The 17,045-nt window shown below is 49.1% G+C and overlaps 1 protein-coding gene across 1 annotated transcript in view; it reads left to right on the forward strand.

Annotated features, from left to right (window-relative positions):
• The first annotated feature begins 873 nt into the window (after nucleotides 1–873).
• KLF9 (KLF transcription factor 9) overlaps nucleotides 874–17,045 on the forward strand; it is a 29,184-nt gene continuing 13,012 nt past the window's right edge. The window contains exon 1 of the mRNA XM_079791290.1: nucleotides 874–2,380. Within this exon, the coding sequence (XP_079647416.1) occupies nucleotides 1,876–2,380 (505 nt within the window). The 5' untranslated portion in view covers nucleotides 874–1,875. The remainder of the gene's footprint in view (nucleotides 2,381–17,045) is intronic.

Consider the following 17,045-nt stretch of genomic DNA (forward strand, 5'->3'; position numbering starts at 1 on the left):
AGTAATGCCACAATATTCAATGGCTAAGGATCTCTGGCTGGTTACAGTTAAGAATCTGTTTAACATAGTTAATATTTCACCAAACCAAAGAGTTCAGTTATTGTTAAGCTCAAAGAGCTAGAAATCAGGAGATCTATGATTTCAATTGAGTTCTGTCACTATCTACCTGATAAGGTAGACAAGCCACTTCTCTGTGTCCCCAGTCTCCACATATGTAAGGTGAGGGAAGAAAACATGCCCTAACAATCATGCAGGGGCCTGCGGAAAGAAAATGAACTAAGAATGGTGTGTTGTTGTTTTTTAAAGTTACATAAATGAGGGATATTGTCTCCATTTATTTGAAGGTGGGTTATAACTTCAACAACAAAAAAACTTATTTAGAATAAACTGCACTGGGGAAGGAAGGGAATTTGGAGGTATCACAAAAGCAATGGTGGGGTGCTTCAATGTAAGAATAGCCAAACAATATGAAGAGTGTGCTTTAAAACAGAACTTTGTTAGCTTGGCATTTTTAAAATTAATTAGTCATAGTTCATGTATTGGATGGAAGGACTACTAAAATTCTTTCTAAAAGTATATTGCATACCAAAACTGAAGAAAAAAATAAGAACTGCTACTTTCTCGTTTGTGTTTATAGACTCACATTGCACTTATTCATCACCCATTCCCTTCCAAGCATTTCTCAATTTTACCACTAACAACACAAAATACAAGGATGTGTCCAGTTTCACTACAGCTCTAAGCCTTTACAAGTGTGGAGCGCTTGCTTTCGGAACGCCCTCCTGATTGGCTGAGCCAATGTCAGTGACATCAACCAACTTACTTTTCATTGGAAGGCCGGTTGCTGGGACTGTAGCGTTTGCAGGAAGTCACTTAACTGTTTGCAAGCTGGAAAAGCCGCACCAGAAGTTCTCTTTGGCCACAAGAAGGGGCGCAACCGACTAGGGAACCTAGGGGAACGTGAGTCCCACTGCTCCGCAAGCTGGGACGGAGCCAGGAGGCCTGGGCCGGCTACCGGACCTAGAAGGCACTCCCAAAGACGAGTGCCAGCCCCTTGCCAGCCCCCGGGCTGTTACCCTTTTAAATGTCAGCGTTCGTGGCTGTAGGGGTAGCACGAGGCACCGAAACCGAACAGTCGGATTGGCCGCACGCCTCGGCTCTAGACGCACCTCTCCACCAAAAGGCCCTCCTGACTGGCAGGGGGAGAAAGTAAACAGAGTTGAATCACCCTCCCCACTGGCCAATTGCAGGGGGTTTAGATTGTGACGTGATGGGATTCTGCGAAATTGTTACCGAGCAAGAGAATGCCGAAACGGTGCGGACCGGCCAGAGCAGGGGCTCAGAAACCGTCAGGGGACTCTGGGGGGGAAAGTGCCTCTTAGACGTGGCGCTTGGTGCGACCCTTGCCACCCGCGTCGGGGTGGTCGGGTGAATGTCCTGGGTCTTTGACTCCAGGGAGAGGCGGAGGAGGGCGTGTACCGCTCTTGCAGTTTCCTCTCCCGGCGCCTCGGGGGCGTATTCGGTCGAATAAACTTGCGGCCGCCACGTGTGGCATCTTTCCAAGGAAGCCGGCTCGGAGCGGTGGGCGCGCCCGTCGGGGGGGATCGCGCGAGCGCAGGACAGCGCGGCAGCCAGAGGCGGCGGCGCGGCGGAGCTCGGCACCGTGGCGGCTGCGTGCGGAGGCGCTGCCGGTTACGTAAAGATGAGGGGCTGAGGTCGCCTCGGCGCTCCTGCGAGTCGGAAGCGCCCTGCGCCCCCGCCCCCTTGGCCGCCGCGCCGCGTTCGTCGTCCGAGGGCCAGGGCAGGGTGAGCCGAACCGCCGCAGCCACCGCCAAGTTTGACCGCGCGCCGCCGGGGCTGCTGTCGCCCTGCACCATGTCCTCGGCCGCCTACATGGACTTCGTGGCTGCCCAGTGTCTGGTTTCCATTTCGAACCGCGCTGCGGTGCCGGAGCACGGGGGCGCTCCCGACGCCGAGCGACTGCGACTACCTGAGCGCGAGGTGACCAAGGAGCACGGCGACCCGGGGGACACCTGGAAGGATTACTGCACCCTGGTCACCATCGCCAAGAGCCTGTTGGACCTGAACAAGTACCGACCCATCCAGACCCCCTCGGTGTGTAGCGACAGTCTGGAGAGTCCGGATGAGGATATGGGATCCGATAGCGACGTGACCACCGAATCTGGGTCGAGTCCTTCCCACAGCCCGGAGGAGAGACAGGATCCTGGCGGCGCGCCCAGCCCGCTCTCCCTCCTCCACCCTGGAGTGGCTGCGAAGGGGAAACACGCCTCCGAAAAGAGGCACAAGTGCCCCTACAGTGGCTGTGGGAAAGTCTATGGAAAATCCTCCCACCTCAAAGCCCATTACCGAGTGCATACAGGTTAGCGGCGTCTCCCTCTCCCACCGGCCTCTGGGGTTGGTTCACCTTTGGCCTGGTGGCGTTCCCGGGCGTTGAGGACACCACACTTAGCCTAAAGGGTGCAAACGTTTTGGATAAGATGCTGTTTTAACTCTTTAAACAGTTGAGCCGTGTAGCCACGGGAAGCTCACGCTCCTTAGTTGTGCCCAGCCCCTGGGAGCCTCGGAGAGCGTCCAACGGGCGGACCGAGTGAGTGCTGGGTGCTGGGTGCTGGGTGCTGGGTGCTGGCCCCGGTGCCCGGCTTCGCGGGAAGTGGTGCTGCCCCGCCCCCAGGACTCCCGCACCCGGCGATGTTGGGGCCACCCTCCTGGAGCAGAGGCTGTGGCGGGGGCGGGGGTGGGGGTGGGGGTGGGGGCGAGGGCGAGCCAAATGGCGTACCTTTTCTTTGGTTCTCTTGTGGGATTGCAGGGAAGTGGCCCAAAACCTGGGAGAAGCGGCACTCTTTTCATGGATGGAACCTTTTAAGGATGACTAAGGACTCATTTAGCTGTGTGCCTGCTACTTTTCAGGGATTGCCAAGGTGGTTTTAAATTTGGCCAAGCGTCCCCAGAGAGGTTTAAAATAACACTGCTTCAGGCAGCAGAGGGGTTTGATCGAGTAAGGGTTGGTGGGTTAACTTCAGGACTAGTGAGCTGCGTTCATGAGGGAGATTTCAGAGCTGATTTCCTCCCTCTGCCCTCCCCCACCCCCCACCCTCCACGTGACTTAGGTTCACCCTCCACCCTGAACCCAGCAGTTAGGGAGGAGGAGGTGTGGTCCTTGCTGGAGGTCACGGCTGGGTAAGGACTGTTGAAACGTTCCGGAGGCCCCAAGGAACGGTCCCTTCGAGGGAGAGCAAAGGGCAGGGCTGGGCGGACGAATGTGGCCGAAAAGACATCTTGCGGGATAACACGGGCTTTGGGGGCGGGGGTCAGTCAGGGCTGTTGGGTCTGTTGAACATGCGGAGGAAGTTGGGGAGCGCTGACCCTTGGCCGTGCTGCCTCACCATCTGTAGTGAGGTGGCTTTCCAGCTGCTCTTCTGACAAGGAAGCACAGGGCTCCGTCTTCCCAGCGAGCGCCTTTCCCCTCTGTCCTATGGCACCCCTTTTAGAAGGTGGTCATTTTTGTGTTATTTTTGGCACTTTTAGGATAAGCTCCCCCCCCCCCCCCTCCCGGGCCTGTGGTCTTTAAAATGATCATTGGTTGATTTTGTTTTGTTTTGCTTTTTAAAGGTAAGGCTGCATGTCTGCATCTCCTATTTTATGCTTCTTGTGGAGGTGGCCGCTGGCACAGGAGTTAAAACAGGTTCCTTCGTGGTTAATGCAAAATCGGGTTCTGTTTGGGGCTGTCATCTGGGCTGCCATAAAACAGCACATTTTAAAGTTCGCGTCTGTATGGCTGGTGACAGACACGTGCCTGAATTGGGGGATGTGACCTTTCATGTGGCTTGCCAGGGGTGAAAGTGGGGTGTGTTCACGGAGGGTGTTACCAACAGCTGTTCGGCGGGCCCGGCTGTGTCAGCCATGTTCCCGGAGTTGGGTTGTTCACATGGACACCCACTGCCACCTTGGGCAAAGGCACCTTCTCCTTCAGGGAGCTGCCCGGTGGTGCAGCTGGGGAGGCCTGCAGTGCTTCTGTGGGAGCTGACCCGAGTCTCCCTGACACAGGGAAAAAAGACCCCCCAACATTCCGGACCATTGGGCTGAGTGATTTTTCTCAGGCATTTCTAGAAATATGGCTGCTTCTGTGTGCGTGCATGCGTGGTGCTCTTTAATTCTCCATACGGCAAGTCAGCTCAGCTGTTTCAGGAGAACCTTTCACACAGTCAGGAGTGGAAAACGAAGTGAAATGTTAGTCCCGTTTTAAATGCTACCGTCAGTCTTTTGAAACTAGCGATACGGTGATGGCAGGTGTCTTGTGTATGTTCCGGGGTTCTGTCATACCAGGACATGGTAGAACAAAACCTCGGCGTCTAAATATTGTCAGAGGGTACTCCAGCTGGAAAGAAAAAAAAAAAAAAAAAAAAGGCTACTTTTAAATAAGAGACCTGTAGGAGTTTCCTGCATTCCCAAGTTTCAGATGCAGCTTCCTGTTAGATGGTCATTGGGGTGGGGTAAGGAGCTCCCTGATGTTCCTCCTGCTGGTATTACTAGTAAATCCAGAAGGTGGATGGGAGATACGGTTGGAATGTGTGCATTCTGGGAAGATGATAAGAGCTAAAATTCCAGCCACACCCCCTGCTCGGTGTGGCCCAGCCACAATCCCTCAGGCTGCTCGCTCACTTCCTATAGAGCTTCCTACTGCTTGCTGCCACTTCCATAGAACCAAAGGCTTAGAAGTCGAGTCATTTAGATAAAATTGCATTTAATTCAGTACAGCTATAGCGTCCTAGGAGAAAAGATGCTTTTGAGGTAGGCTGAGCTGCGCTCTGATTTGTCCTGTGGTTTCCCAGTTGTGAGACCTTAAGCAAGTTAACTGGATTTCAGAGTTTGCAAGGCCTGCGGCTGAATTTGCTTTGCATATCTGTTTGCCTTGGCCAGCACATGGTTTAAGAAACTTAATTAGTTACCAGTATCTAGAAATCAGAGGATTTCAGCACAAAATCCAGATTTCTGGCTTCTCTGGAAAAATCGAACGATCTGGCAGTACTGGGCCTGAATTCCTGCTTAGCAACCATTGGCTTGAGCTGATCTTTTTGTGGGGCAGTACCCCTTGTTTTTAATCATTTACATCTTCTCTGTTGGCATTTAAGTTTGCAACCTCTGCTTTATTTGAGCCTCAGTTTCTTATTCTACAAAACAGGGCAGTGTCACTGAACTAAACGGTTCTTGTGCCAAGATAAGGTAATATCGATAAAGCACTTAATAGGATTCGACACACAGTAGTCCCTCAAGAAATGCTGGGTCTTCCAGTTTGTGTGATTAGGGGTCTTCAAAATTAGGAAACAGGAGAAAAGTTTTTTTTTAATTGTTAGCTTACATTTTCTAATACTAGGCTCAGTTTGTTTTTCTTCAGCCTCTAGATCAGATACCTTCTCAGGTGATGTACCTCTGAAGGTTAAGCAGTAGATCCATGGTTAATCTGAAAAAAAAGTACAACAAATACACTCCCTTTCCAGACATTTTAGGCACTTTGTAATGTTTCATATGAACAATTAGACATGTTGGAGTACTTTGCCTGAAAACACATCGAGCACGTTATCTGAAAATACAGCCAGTGTTTAGTTGATCCTGGCACACCACCGCAGATTCACACCCAGGTCACTACCCCCCCCCCTCACAGTCCCCGCATACACACACACACCCCAACCTCCCAGCATACACCCCAACTAGCCTCCACAAGCATCCACTCAAACCCACTTACCCCCCATACCTACTCCTTGTACCTGTGCCCCTTCAACCCTCCCACGAGCACTTATAAAAAGTTTACCCCATCTTGGCTGAGTGGCTCAGTTCTTTGGAGTGTCATTCCATACACCAAAGTTGGTGGTGTGATTCCTGGTCAGGGCAAATGCCTAAGTTTTGGGTTTGATCCCTGATCGGGGTGTTTATTGATCCATGTTTCTCACATCAATATTTCTCTCTCTTCTTCCTCTCTCTCTAAAATTAATTAAAAATAAAAAACCCCACCCAGCCCTGGACAGTGTGTTCAGGGGTTAGTGCACAGGCAGGCACACTGAACGGTCGTGGGTTTGATTTCTGGTCAACGGCAGTACCTGGGTTGCAGGTCAATCCCCAGCCTGGTTGGGGCAGCCATCAATGCCTCTCATTGATTATTTCACCATCTCTCTCTGTCTCTTTCTTCCTCTCCCGCCCTTCCACTCTTTAAAAATCAATGGAAAAATATCCTCAGGTGAGGATTAACAAAATAACAACACAAAAACATATCCTCAGGTGAGGATTTAAGAGAATGTTATCCCATTTCCTGACATTGCGGTCACCCTGTACAGAGAATATACATATGTTGGGGGTGGGGAGTATCTTTGGGGGAAAAAATACAAATTCCAGGTCAAAAGTCATCAGAACTGCCTGATGTGGAGTCGCCCTAGGCTGACATTCACTGATAGAAACCTTAGGCCTTATTTCCATGCCAGCTGCAATTTTACTCTCTTTGGTGGGACTTAAGTCATCTGTCCTCTCTTGGTGACAACAGGTTAAGCTTGATAACACTGTTTACAGGATCCTGAAAATTGGAAAGCCCCAAATCCCAGCCATCACACTCCAGTTCTGCAGAAAAAAAATTTTTTTAAACTTTTTTTTTTTTTTTAAAGTAGGGCAGAAGGAAGTTTATGTGCAACAAGGAGAGACGAGCTGTAAACACCCCAAGAGTGGCTGCTTCTGTTTCTCCTTAACGCTGTTTGCACATTTCCCTGCAATATTTAGACTATCTGGCTGAAGGGACCTGAATACCCCCCACCGTGGCAGTTACCTGCCGATACGGGAAATAGATTTTCTGGCCTCTCTAAGAATGTCCAACTCTAACTCTGCTGGGATGTTCCTTCCCTGAGACTAAAGTTTTTAGATTTTGCTTCTATATGCCAGGCTTGCTCTATACCTCTTGTGCTCTTCTCCCTTAATTACTGCTAAAACCTTTAGAGTCAGTGGTTTGGTTCAGGAGAATCTAGTGCCATCAAAGGTGTGAGAAGGACCCACTTAACACTGCCCAGGAGGCAGGGGCTCAGGAACAGGGCAAGGTCTTACTGTGGCCACAGCCCTAGGCTAGGAGTCTTATCTCAGAAGTGGGCTACAGGCAGCCCATTAACTAGCCCCTGCCCAGTCTTTTTTTTTATTTTTATTTTTAAAAGAACTGGGTCCGAGAGCGTCCTTATGTTTGAAAGGAATGAGAACAGATGGCCTGCCCAGTCTTGACCACCTTCTCTTCTCATGAGACATTCTCCCTGCCCCATCCCTCTTTACAGAGGACTTCCTAAAGTGACCTGGAATGATATTTCATAGCCTGACATACTTCATCCAAGATAGATTTACAACTAAGCCTGGGTGGGGCTTATACAGATAGGTTTTTGTTTGTTTGTTTGTTTGTTTTGTTAATCCTCGCCCGAGGATATTTTTCCATTGATTTTTAGAGAGATTGGAAGATAGGGGGAGAGACAGACCGGGAGAGAAACATCCATGTGAGAGAGATGCATTAATTGGTTGCTTCCCTCACCTGCCCTGACCAGGGCTGGGGATAGCGTTTGCGACTGAGGTCTGTGGCTGGAATCGAACCCAGGACCCTTCAGTCTGTGGCCCAACGCTCTATTCACACTAAGCAAAACTGGCCAAGGCTACAGATAGTTTTTCTACCATTTTTTTTTTCATTTTCTCTCCCTTAAGGAGACTTTAGACACTTTTTCCCATAATTGTTCTCCCCCCACTACATTTTAGTATATTGTAGAGCCATCAATATACTGTGCCCCTTTAGAAGGCCACAAACCACTGTAATAGCCGAGATTTTTTTCACCTGCCAAAGATCTAATTTTTGGCCCCTTAGGGGCAATAACCCCCCCCCCCCCCCACACACACACACACACACACACACATACACACACACACACAGTCTCATGTATCCATGTAGGAAAAAATAAAAATCTACATTCGAGGAGAGAGCAAAGGGCTGCAGTGGCCTCTAGCTGCGCAGGATGATGGTTTCTAAGGACTGCAAGGATGTCCCAAGGGGATTGCTCTTGGTTTTCCAACAAGAGGTTAAAATTCCCTTGATTCCAAGGAAAGAAGGCCCAGCCCGCTGTTGGAATCTCACCCAGGGGATGAAGGACTGCTGGGGAAGGACAGAGGTGGGAGGGACCAGCTGCTGCTTGGCCTCACTCCCCCTGTCCATCATCTGCCATCTAGCTGCCCAGGGAAGAGAAAGTGGGGTTGCCTAGAAAAGCTTCAGCTGCTGGCAGGATTGCTGTTTCACAACAGAAAATACAAGTGGAGTAGAATTGCAGAGAAACAAACATTGTTTTCCTTGATTCTCCTCTCAAATCCTCTGTGAATGGGGAGGAGAGAGTGGGAAGGGGTGCAAGTGGGGCCCAGGTTGGGAAGGGAGATACCAGAGTAAATATTTTTTGATGTTTTGATGGTAACACTCCATTACTTTCAGAGGCAAAGATGTGTCACCTGAGGGAAATGCATTCTTAGACTCTGAACATGAGGGTCCGATTTACGTTCCCGTCTCAATTGTTGACGCTTATCCAGTGAACATCGGTGAGAAATTCCCAGGCTGAACTTCCCAGGGAGAGAAACATTGTAGGACATACTGGGAAAGTGGCTGGCAATGGTCTTCCTTAATAAGTTCATTGAGAAGGAAAGTGGGTGGATGATTTCCCAGCACTTACTTTCAGTAGCCCCTGAAACAACTCGACATGCCCTGGTTAGAGTAGGCTTTCCAACCCACCCATGTGATTTTGAAAGCCTGGTGATCATTAGCATTCTTGATTTAAAACAAAACAAAACACCACAGCATCATCGTTTTAATTAGTCTTGACTTCCAAATTTTCCGGGTTCCTCTACCCCCCCTGGCTGTTCTCAGGCTTGGAGAAAAAGCTTGCAGCATTCCAGGCCTTTGCTGCTTCAATCCTCCCCCACATCCGACCCTCCCACCTTTTCCTAATGTCTCTCCAGCAGGCCCAGCTCCCACTGAAGAGCGTAAATTGGTGCCTAGTAATGGTACAAAGGCACTTTCTGTTTCTATGCAACACACGCAAAAAGGAGGGGCGAAAGGCAGAAGAAGAAAAACACCCCACAGACAGTTAAAAAGGAAAAGGAATGGGATCCTCTGCTGTGGTCTCTGAGCAATCCTGCCTCTCACTCCTCCCCACATCTGATGGCAAGTTAGTCACAGGCCTGGGCCTGAGAGCGCTCGGTGGCAGCAGTTGTCGGTATCAAAAGAATAGAATTTGGAGGTTGGAATTGACCTTGAGAGGTCATCACATCCATCATCTTGTCTCTAAAAAAGCAGATGCCCACCCTCTCAGATAGATGGGGATTGTTCCGGTGAATCATTTCAAGGGCCCTGGATGGTTTGGTAGTGCGCCCCCAGGGTTCAGAAGCTGACTCTGCCTTGACCAGCATGTGACATTGGACATAGCACTGACTCGCCCTGAGCCCCAGTGTCCTCAGCAGCTCCGTGAGGGCCCCAGGCACCCCGAAGGGCGGAGCTAAAGGCCCGAGTGAGGCCCGTGTGGAGATGGCCCTTGGTCGCGAATTCTTTGCAGCTCTTTGATTTGCATGCTTTCCCACCGTGGTCTCCTGAGGATTTCAGTTTGTGGTAAACTTTGTTGTTGTTGTTTAATTTAACCCTGGTTTAAAGATCTGCTTTGAATTAACCAAATTAACTGAGTAAAAGGGCAGCAGTGGAGTCCGCGCTGGACCTCTGCCCTTTTATTATGTATCATATACTCTGTGAAACCGCCCACAGCCCAGCGCCTGAGAGACTTCCTACTCCTCCCTTCCTGGAGCCCTCCTGAAACTTGAATACCTTTTTGGTGCCTTATGGCCCCGAGTACACATTTGTTTTAGCCAGGCCTCAAGCAGTCCCCTCAGCAAATGATAGGACTAACATTATTCATAGGGAAGGCCTTCCCCATGAAAGGAGTGAGGTGCATCCATTTTTGATGCGTGGGATATTCCCAGGCATTTATTTCCATCGGTGCTTACAGCCCAGGCTTATGAAGGTGTGCCCCCGGGCTTCCCTTTCAGTCTCCATTTGTCGTGACCCGTGCTAGCTTTTGGAATCCTGAGGTGAGAACTGATTATCTGGATCTGGAATCTAAAGGTTCTAGAGCTGCAAGAACCAGTTAGCTCTCCATCTAAGCCCAGGGCCCTTGAATGTTTTTTCTTTTAATGAAATTGAGAATGATCACAAATTTGAACAGGAGAATGGAATTCATCCCTGATGGACCTTTTTTTAAAAAGTGAGGACAGCCTCAGAGAGTTTGGCTCAGTGGATGGAGCATTGACCAGCAGACTGAAGGGTCCCGGGCTCCATTCTGATCCGGGGCATGTGGTTGCAGGCTCCATCCCAGGGCACATGTGGGAGGCAACCAGTCGATGTGTCTCTCTGACATCGATGTTTTTCTCTCTCTCTCTCTGTCTCTTCCCCTACCTTCCACTCTCTCTAAGAATCAATGGAAAGATGAGGATTAATAAAAAAAAAGGAGGACATTATTTAAATAGATTAAAATAAAGAGACGGGAGCTTAAGTCATACAAAATTAATGACAAGGATCTGAAATGCAGGCATTAGTAGTATTTGAATTAAACAAACTTTGAACATTTTTCAGTGTTTGAAAACCACAAAGCGAGTCCCTGTGGTTTTGGAAGTGAGTACCTCCTGGAGCAGCTGACTTGAACCAAAGTGGGAACCAGTGGGGCAGACAGGGGCACAGAAATCCTGCCTGAGAATTATAGACATTTCAGACCTGGAAGAAACCTTACTTTGTTCAAAAAGAAAAAGGGGGGAAAAAAGCACTCACATCTCTCCCTTCCAAGGATCCAGCTTTGGTGAGAGAGAGGCAGTCAGAAAAGAAGAGTGAAGCCTGTGATGAAGAGACCAGGCCCCTTGAAGGAACTTGAGGGGAGAGGCCTTTATCTGCAGGAAGAGCGGTTAGAGCCGTGGTCCCCAACCTTTCTGTGGCCATGCCCCACCTAAGCATGTCTAAAGTCCTGATGCCCCCCTGTGACATATAATTCTTATTATTCAAATAGTGAACTCCTATTCATGTGGAAGAAGCTTAAAAGGCCATTAACTTGGTCTAAACAAGCTTCCAAAGAACATGGCATCCATGAAAGAGAAAAATAACAGAACGAAAGGACAGTTGAAGTACTGAGGAAGAAATCACCGAGAAATTGTTAAACAAATAATATGAAGTGATGGGAAAAAATAGCAAATAAAGTTTCAAAACATAATAGAGAACTGAAATATATAAATATGTCACAATATATATTTATATACTGAATATGAGGACCCTAGAACCATAAGAAATGTAAAATATTCACGTTAATAATTCATTCTCGAATTGCCCCCCTTAAAAATCAAATTGCCCCCCTGTGGGGCATGTGTCCCATGTTGGGATCCACTGGGTTAGAGCATGGGCTTTCCGGTCCCTCCAAGAACCTTGTGTTCAAATCCTGCCTCTGCCACTCTAATGATGAAGACTTTTTGAGCCTCAGTTTTCCCATCTATAAAATCGAGCTCAGTTCATTTTATTATTGGGTTTGTTATAAGACTTAATTCAAATGAGTTATTTAAAGCATTTAGAACAGTGTCCCCATTTACTGAATATTATAATTTAAAAAAATTAACATGTGTTGCTCAGAAAGCCCTTGTTTCTAGAATTTTTGTTTAAAGTTCCAGATTAATCCAGCAGCAGCTCATTCATTTAAATAATATTTATTTATTGAGTGACTATTACATATAAAGAGCTGTGTTAGATATTTATAGCTGGCACTATGAATGTTGTGAATGAATAATGGTAATAATAACAGTAATAAGTTAAATTATTAATATTAATAGTAATATTAATAGTAATAATAGTACTAATAACAGTAACATCACCATTTATTATATATCAAGTTCCAACCGAAATGGTTGACATTGTCACATTTAAACTCCCAGAAGTTCTGCGAGATAGGAAGGTACTCATATTTCTCATTTTATAGGAGGCGTTAGACTTGGAGTTGGTTAACTTAGCCCAAGGTTACTCGGGAACTTTCCTAGTATGTTTCTAGGTGGCTGGAGTCGTGCATGTATGGTGGTGGGCCTGGACCTCTTGGGTTTCTGCCAGTGGGAAGAGACCCTGAGTTTTGCACGGCTCTCTTGGATTTGGCTCTAACGCTACCATTCTTTAGCTCTCTACTCTTGTGTTCTAACTCTGGCTTGTGGTGAGTTCTTATGAACCTTAGAAATATCGGTAGAAATCTTGGACTTGGATCAAACCTGTCCTGTCTTTTCCAATAGTTACCCAGAATCTACTTCCTTCCCGTTGAAAAAGACCCTGGTTCCGGGCACATAGCTGTCTTAGTCAGGATCCTTGGTTGTAAGCAACAGACTCCAATCTTGGACTGGCTTAATAAAAAATAGAACTTTATTGGTTCAGATTACCAACACATCTGGGGTAGCTCTAGTTACAGGTACTCAGTGTCTGTCCCTCTCCCCGGCTCAGCTTTGCTGTCTTTTGCTTTGGCTTCATTCAGGGGCAGGCTGTCGCTGAATGGCAGTGAGATGGCTGGCCGCAGTTCCGGACTCCCATCCTCTCAGTTCAGACAGTTCCCCTTTCCTAACGATCCCAGCAAAGTCCCAGGCTTCACGCTCCAGACCTGGGTTAGATGTTGCGCCTTTCTCTGAACTCAGTCACCGTGGCATGGACGGGTCACGTGCAATGTCTGGGGTTGTGGGGGTCACCTCTGGAGTTGCACCGACGCAGAGTGAGGAAGGTGTGGTTCCTAAAAGGAAATTTGAGGTGTGTTGTTTATTACCCCAAAGAGGCAATGGATGCCAGACAAAACCAACAGCCAGTCACTCTATCTGCCCATTTAGAATTACAAGCAGGATGTTCCAAAGAGCAGATTTTGACCCAAATGAGAGACAGATTAGTATGACATTTTCTCTCCATATTTTTCTTCCCTTTGAAGAGAAAGGGCTCTGACCTGTCTCTGGAGGTCAGCCTCAAGTTGGGCCACCAGTGCTGGGCTGAATCGTCTCAGTAAACACAGAGGATTTCAACATGTATGTCTTGTGCTCAGGCTCATCACTGTAGACCTACTTCAGGGGGTGTTCTGGAAGCCAGTACCCGAAGCCTCACCGGGAACAAGTATAACAAACAGCCGTGTGATCAGTAGTGCCATTCATTTGGCCTTAATTCCAGGCGTCTGTCCATTTTAATGCCCAGGACGGCTGTCACCCTCTGTGCTAATAGATAAAGGCCACATCTTTATACAGATGAGCTGTTCATTTGGCAAAGCCCACTGGGACTCAGACGTCTATTTAGTTGTGCGTAATGCCCAACAAAAACACCATAATAAATCATAAGGGGCACACATTAGATCTTCAAAAACACATCACAATGACTTAAGTCCCCGTGCTGCCATAATTCCACAGCAGTTTTGTACCGTTGCCGTTTCAACGAAAACAAGCAGCGTGACAACCAGACAGCTGGCTTTCCCTCTTTCGCGTTGCACATCATGCCCGTGGCCAGCCACAGGATGCCTGTCTGGTGAGCATTAGCCCACGGAGGCGGAGCTTCCCAGCACGAAAGAAACATGGGCTGTGCCCCTCCAACCTGAGTCATTTTTTCTCAGTGTCCTGCTTGCCCAGAAATGTCGAAACGCCGCCCAGGAACGCCTGCTCGGGGCGAGCCGGGGACGTCAGGCAGGGGGCTGTTTGGTGAAGGTTGGATGCTCAGACCTGCCATTCTTTGTGGTCGTTAATGACAGGCGCCAGGCAAGGCTGATTAGGGGCTCGCTTCACTAAGGCTTGAAACACGGTTTGACAGTGGCCTCTGTGGCATGTGTGAGGAGGACCTGGGGGGATCGCAGCCTTCCTCTGTGCCAGCTGTGTACAGAGGTGAAGCCCAGAGAGGAAACGCTGGAAACACATGCTGGTGGAGCATCCCTGGTGACGGAGAGCCGCAGCCTGGCTGGCAGGTAGAGTGGGCGTTCATTAACCAGACACCAGTCTCCTCTCCGGTACGGTCCTCTTTTGCCCATTGTCCTTTCCGAGCCAAAGGCTCCGGCTTTCTGGAGAGCAGCTGTCCCCAGACTGGAAGCTGTGGATGCTACAAACCATTTTACCCAAGTGCACAAATGGAAAGGTTAACCTTGTGTTCACTGAGGATGCCAAAAGTCTCCGTGGCCCTTGCAAAGCAGCTATGCCTGTTGCGTAAGAGCTTCCCGGTCACGAGCCTGCGTGTGCAAAGAGTAAGCTGTCCGTAACCACACTGAGTTTTCAAGCCCCTTCACCCCCCCCCCCCCGATTTCTGCTGTGAATGCAAGAACTTTACCTTGGCAGTTCAGGGTCTCTCAGTCCTCTTTTGGGTGCAGTTTGCAAAATCAGAGTTCTCTCTCCCTCCCCCTTTGCCTTGCTTTTCCCTGGGGAGCAATCTATTATTTGTTAGGCAAGAGGCTCACCTCTGATTCTGGCATGATGGGAGGGTTGTCCGTGTTGCATGCCATCCTTCGACAAGGTGGTCTCCCCTGGGGCGTCAGGCACCGGCTGGGGCCCGGCTTCTGACATGCTGACCTCCCCTCCCGAAGAGGGCCTCTGCACAGTGGCTCCGGGTGTTAGATCCTCGTCCTCTGCGACTCAGTCCTCCTGTGGCCTTTTCCCCAGTGCTTGGTCTTGGGCTCAGGAACACATTAAGAACAGACATTTGGCCCGGCCGGCGTGGCTCCGTGGTTGAGTGTTGACCTATAAACCAGGAGGTCACAGTTTGAGTCCCTGTCCGGGCACATGCCCCGGTTGCGGGGCTCTGTCCCCAGTGTGGGGTGTGCAGGAGGCAGCTGGTCAGTGATTCTCTCTCATCATTGATGTTTCTCTCTCTCCCTCTCCCCTCCTCTCTGAAATCAATAAGGATATATTCAAAAAACAAAAAACACAGACATTTGGAAGGGTGCAGAGCTGGAGGCATGCACTGAGACCCTTCTCTCAGCGGGGCAACCCAGCTCCTCTCACCTGAGTCGTTGTGGGGACTTCCCTGCGGGGCTCTACTGGCTCCGGACAGGCTGTGGGCCAGGTGGCTCTGGGCCTGCCCGAGCCTGTTTCTAAAAGGAGAGAGAGAAGGCCAGGCTCCTCTTCGAAACCTGTGCATCTGTTCTCTACACACAGCCCCTCTCCTCTCTCTCTCCCTACAGCCCAGGGCTTGGCAGAAAACTCTGGCCAATCAAGAGAGCTGCTTTACCGTTTTAAAACTCTATTTTTGAAACTTAAAGCTCAACAGCAGCTTATTTGTTATCAACTGGCTCTGCCCTCCCCGAGGCCATGCACCTGGGGAGTCAGAGAATTAGGAAAACATACCCTAGAGGCTCTCTCTGCACCTGTTAGGGCCTTTCCTCTTCTTTCACTTCCGCTCCTGTTTTGTGCTCAAACTGAAGGAGGGATTTGACAACTGGTTCCAATCTAAGGGTGTCCTTGGGGACATCACCCGCCGCCCTCCGAGTCGGCTTTGTCTGCAGCAGGACAGGTGTGAATTCGATGGTCATAAAAATCACCCAAGACGCAAAGATTCTAAGAATCTATGTCCTCAGGATAGTTTTGCCATCCAACACGTATGTCCGTTCATTGTTTAGTGCCTGGTAGGTTTATTTGTTATTTCTCTTTTCCGCAAATAACCGGGAAGAAGCATCATAGTCTGGGATGGCAGGAAGATTGTGGGCATGGGAATCGGCTGATCTGGGCCTGGGCCTGGCTGTGGGGAGGTCACTTCACCTCTTTGCTGGTTCCGAGTTGCTGAGATGGGGGCCATGTAACTGAGACACCCAGACGTACCTCTGGCTGCGCTGAGAACCCAAAGAGCCGAGAATCTATGGTCTGCCATCTTTCTCTGAGGTCCCAGCCCAGGAGCTGCCTCACGGATCAGTTGAGGTTGGGGGCGTACTCGCACCACACGGACAGGCTTGCTTCCTGGACAGCATGCTCCAGCGAGGAAGTGCCGGGTGCCAGGTTACAGACACACACCCACTTCCCGGTGCAGAACCTAAAGTATGGGCCAGCTGCCTTCCACAGATAAACACGGGCCGGGAAGGAAAATCACACATCCAAACTCTATAGTGACTCTGTTGTATCAACACATACCATATAAAGGGAAGCCAGGTCACACAGGAGGGGTTCAGAGGGGGCCAGGAGCAGATGGGATTGCGATGGGGTGGCATTCAGACAGGATTACTCTTCCAAAGCTTACCAAGTGTTTTCATTTTTCCAGAACATCTACATGTGTAGGTGGTAATATTTTGGGCAAACAGGAAGGCTTTGATTTCTCGGTATTTTTAGTCCAGTAGGAATGGGAGTGATTTGTGTAGGGAACTGTAGGATTGCCGGTACCCATAGATGGCCTACATACCTCCTCTGTCGAGTGTGTGGGTGCGTCTGCACTTGAGAGTAATGGAATTGAAACGTAAAGCAAAGGCTCACCTTTTGTACCTGCAAGTCAACGTCGCTTTGCTGTAGATAATGGGCAAGGGGCACCGAAGGCCTGGGGTCAGGGCAGTGTGTGTGTGTGTGTGTGTGTGTGTGTGTGTGTGTGTGTGGACATGGGCCTCCCCATCCTCATCCGTGAGGAATGCTGTGTTGGTCTTGGCTTTCTGCGTCTGCACACTCTTGTCCCCAGCTTCCTAATGGGGACACTCCTTGGTGGGGCAGGCCTGCTGTTCCTGTCTGTGTGACTCCCGTACCTGAAGGCAGATTCCTGTCTGTATTCTATGGGCCATTTTCCTTTCACATATAGAAAAAGGAGGAGAGGGGGAGGTGGAGGAGGAGTGAGAAAACAGATGTAGCTTGTTCTGAAAGTTTCTCACTTTCTAACAATTTATTTGAGAAAGACACAGAATGATGCCTCTTCTTTCTTTGGGCTTTATTTTTTTTTCCCTCCTCTTTTTTAAAATATATATATTTTTCTCTCATTATTGATTAAGGTATTACATATGTGTCCTTAT

Source organism: Cnephaeus nilssonii (genome assembly GCF_951640355.1).
Source record: "Cnephaeus nilssonii genome assembly, chromosome: 14".
Taxonomy (NCBI): domain Eukaryota; kingdom Metazoa; phylum Chordata; class Mammalia; order Chiroptera; family Vespertilionidae; genus Cnephaeus; species Cnephaeus nilssonii.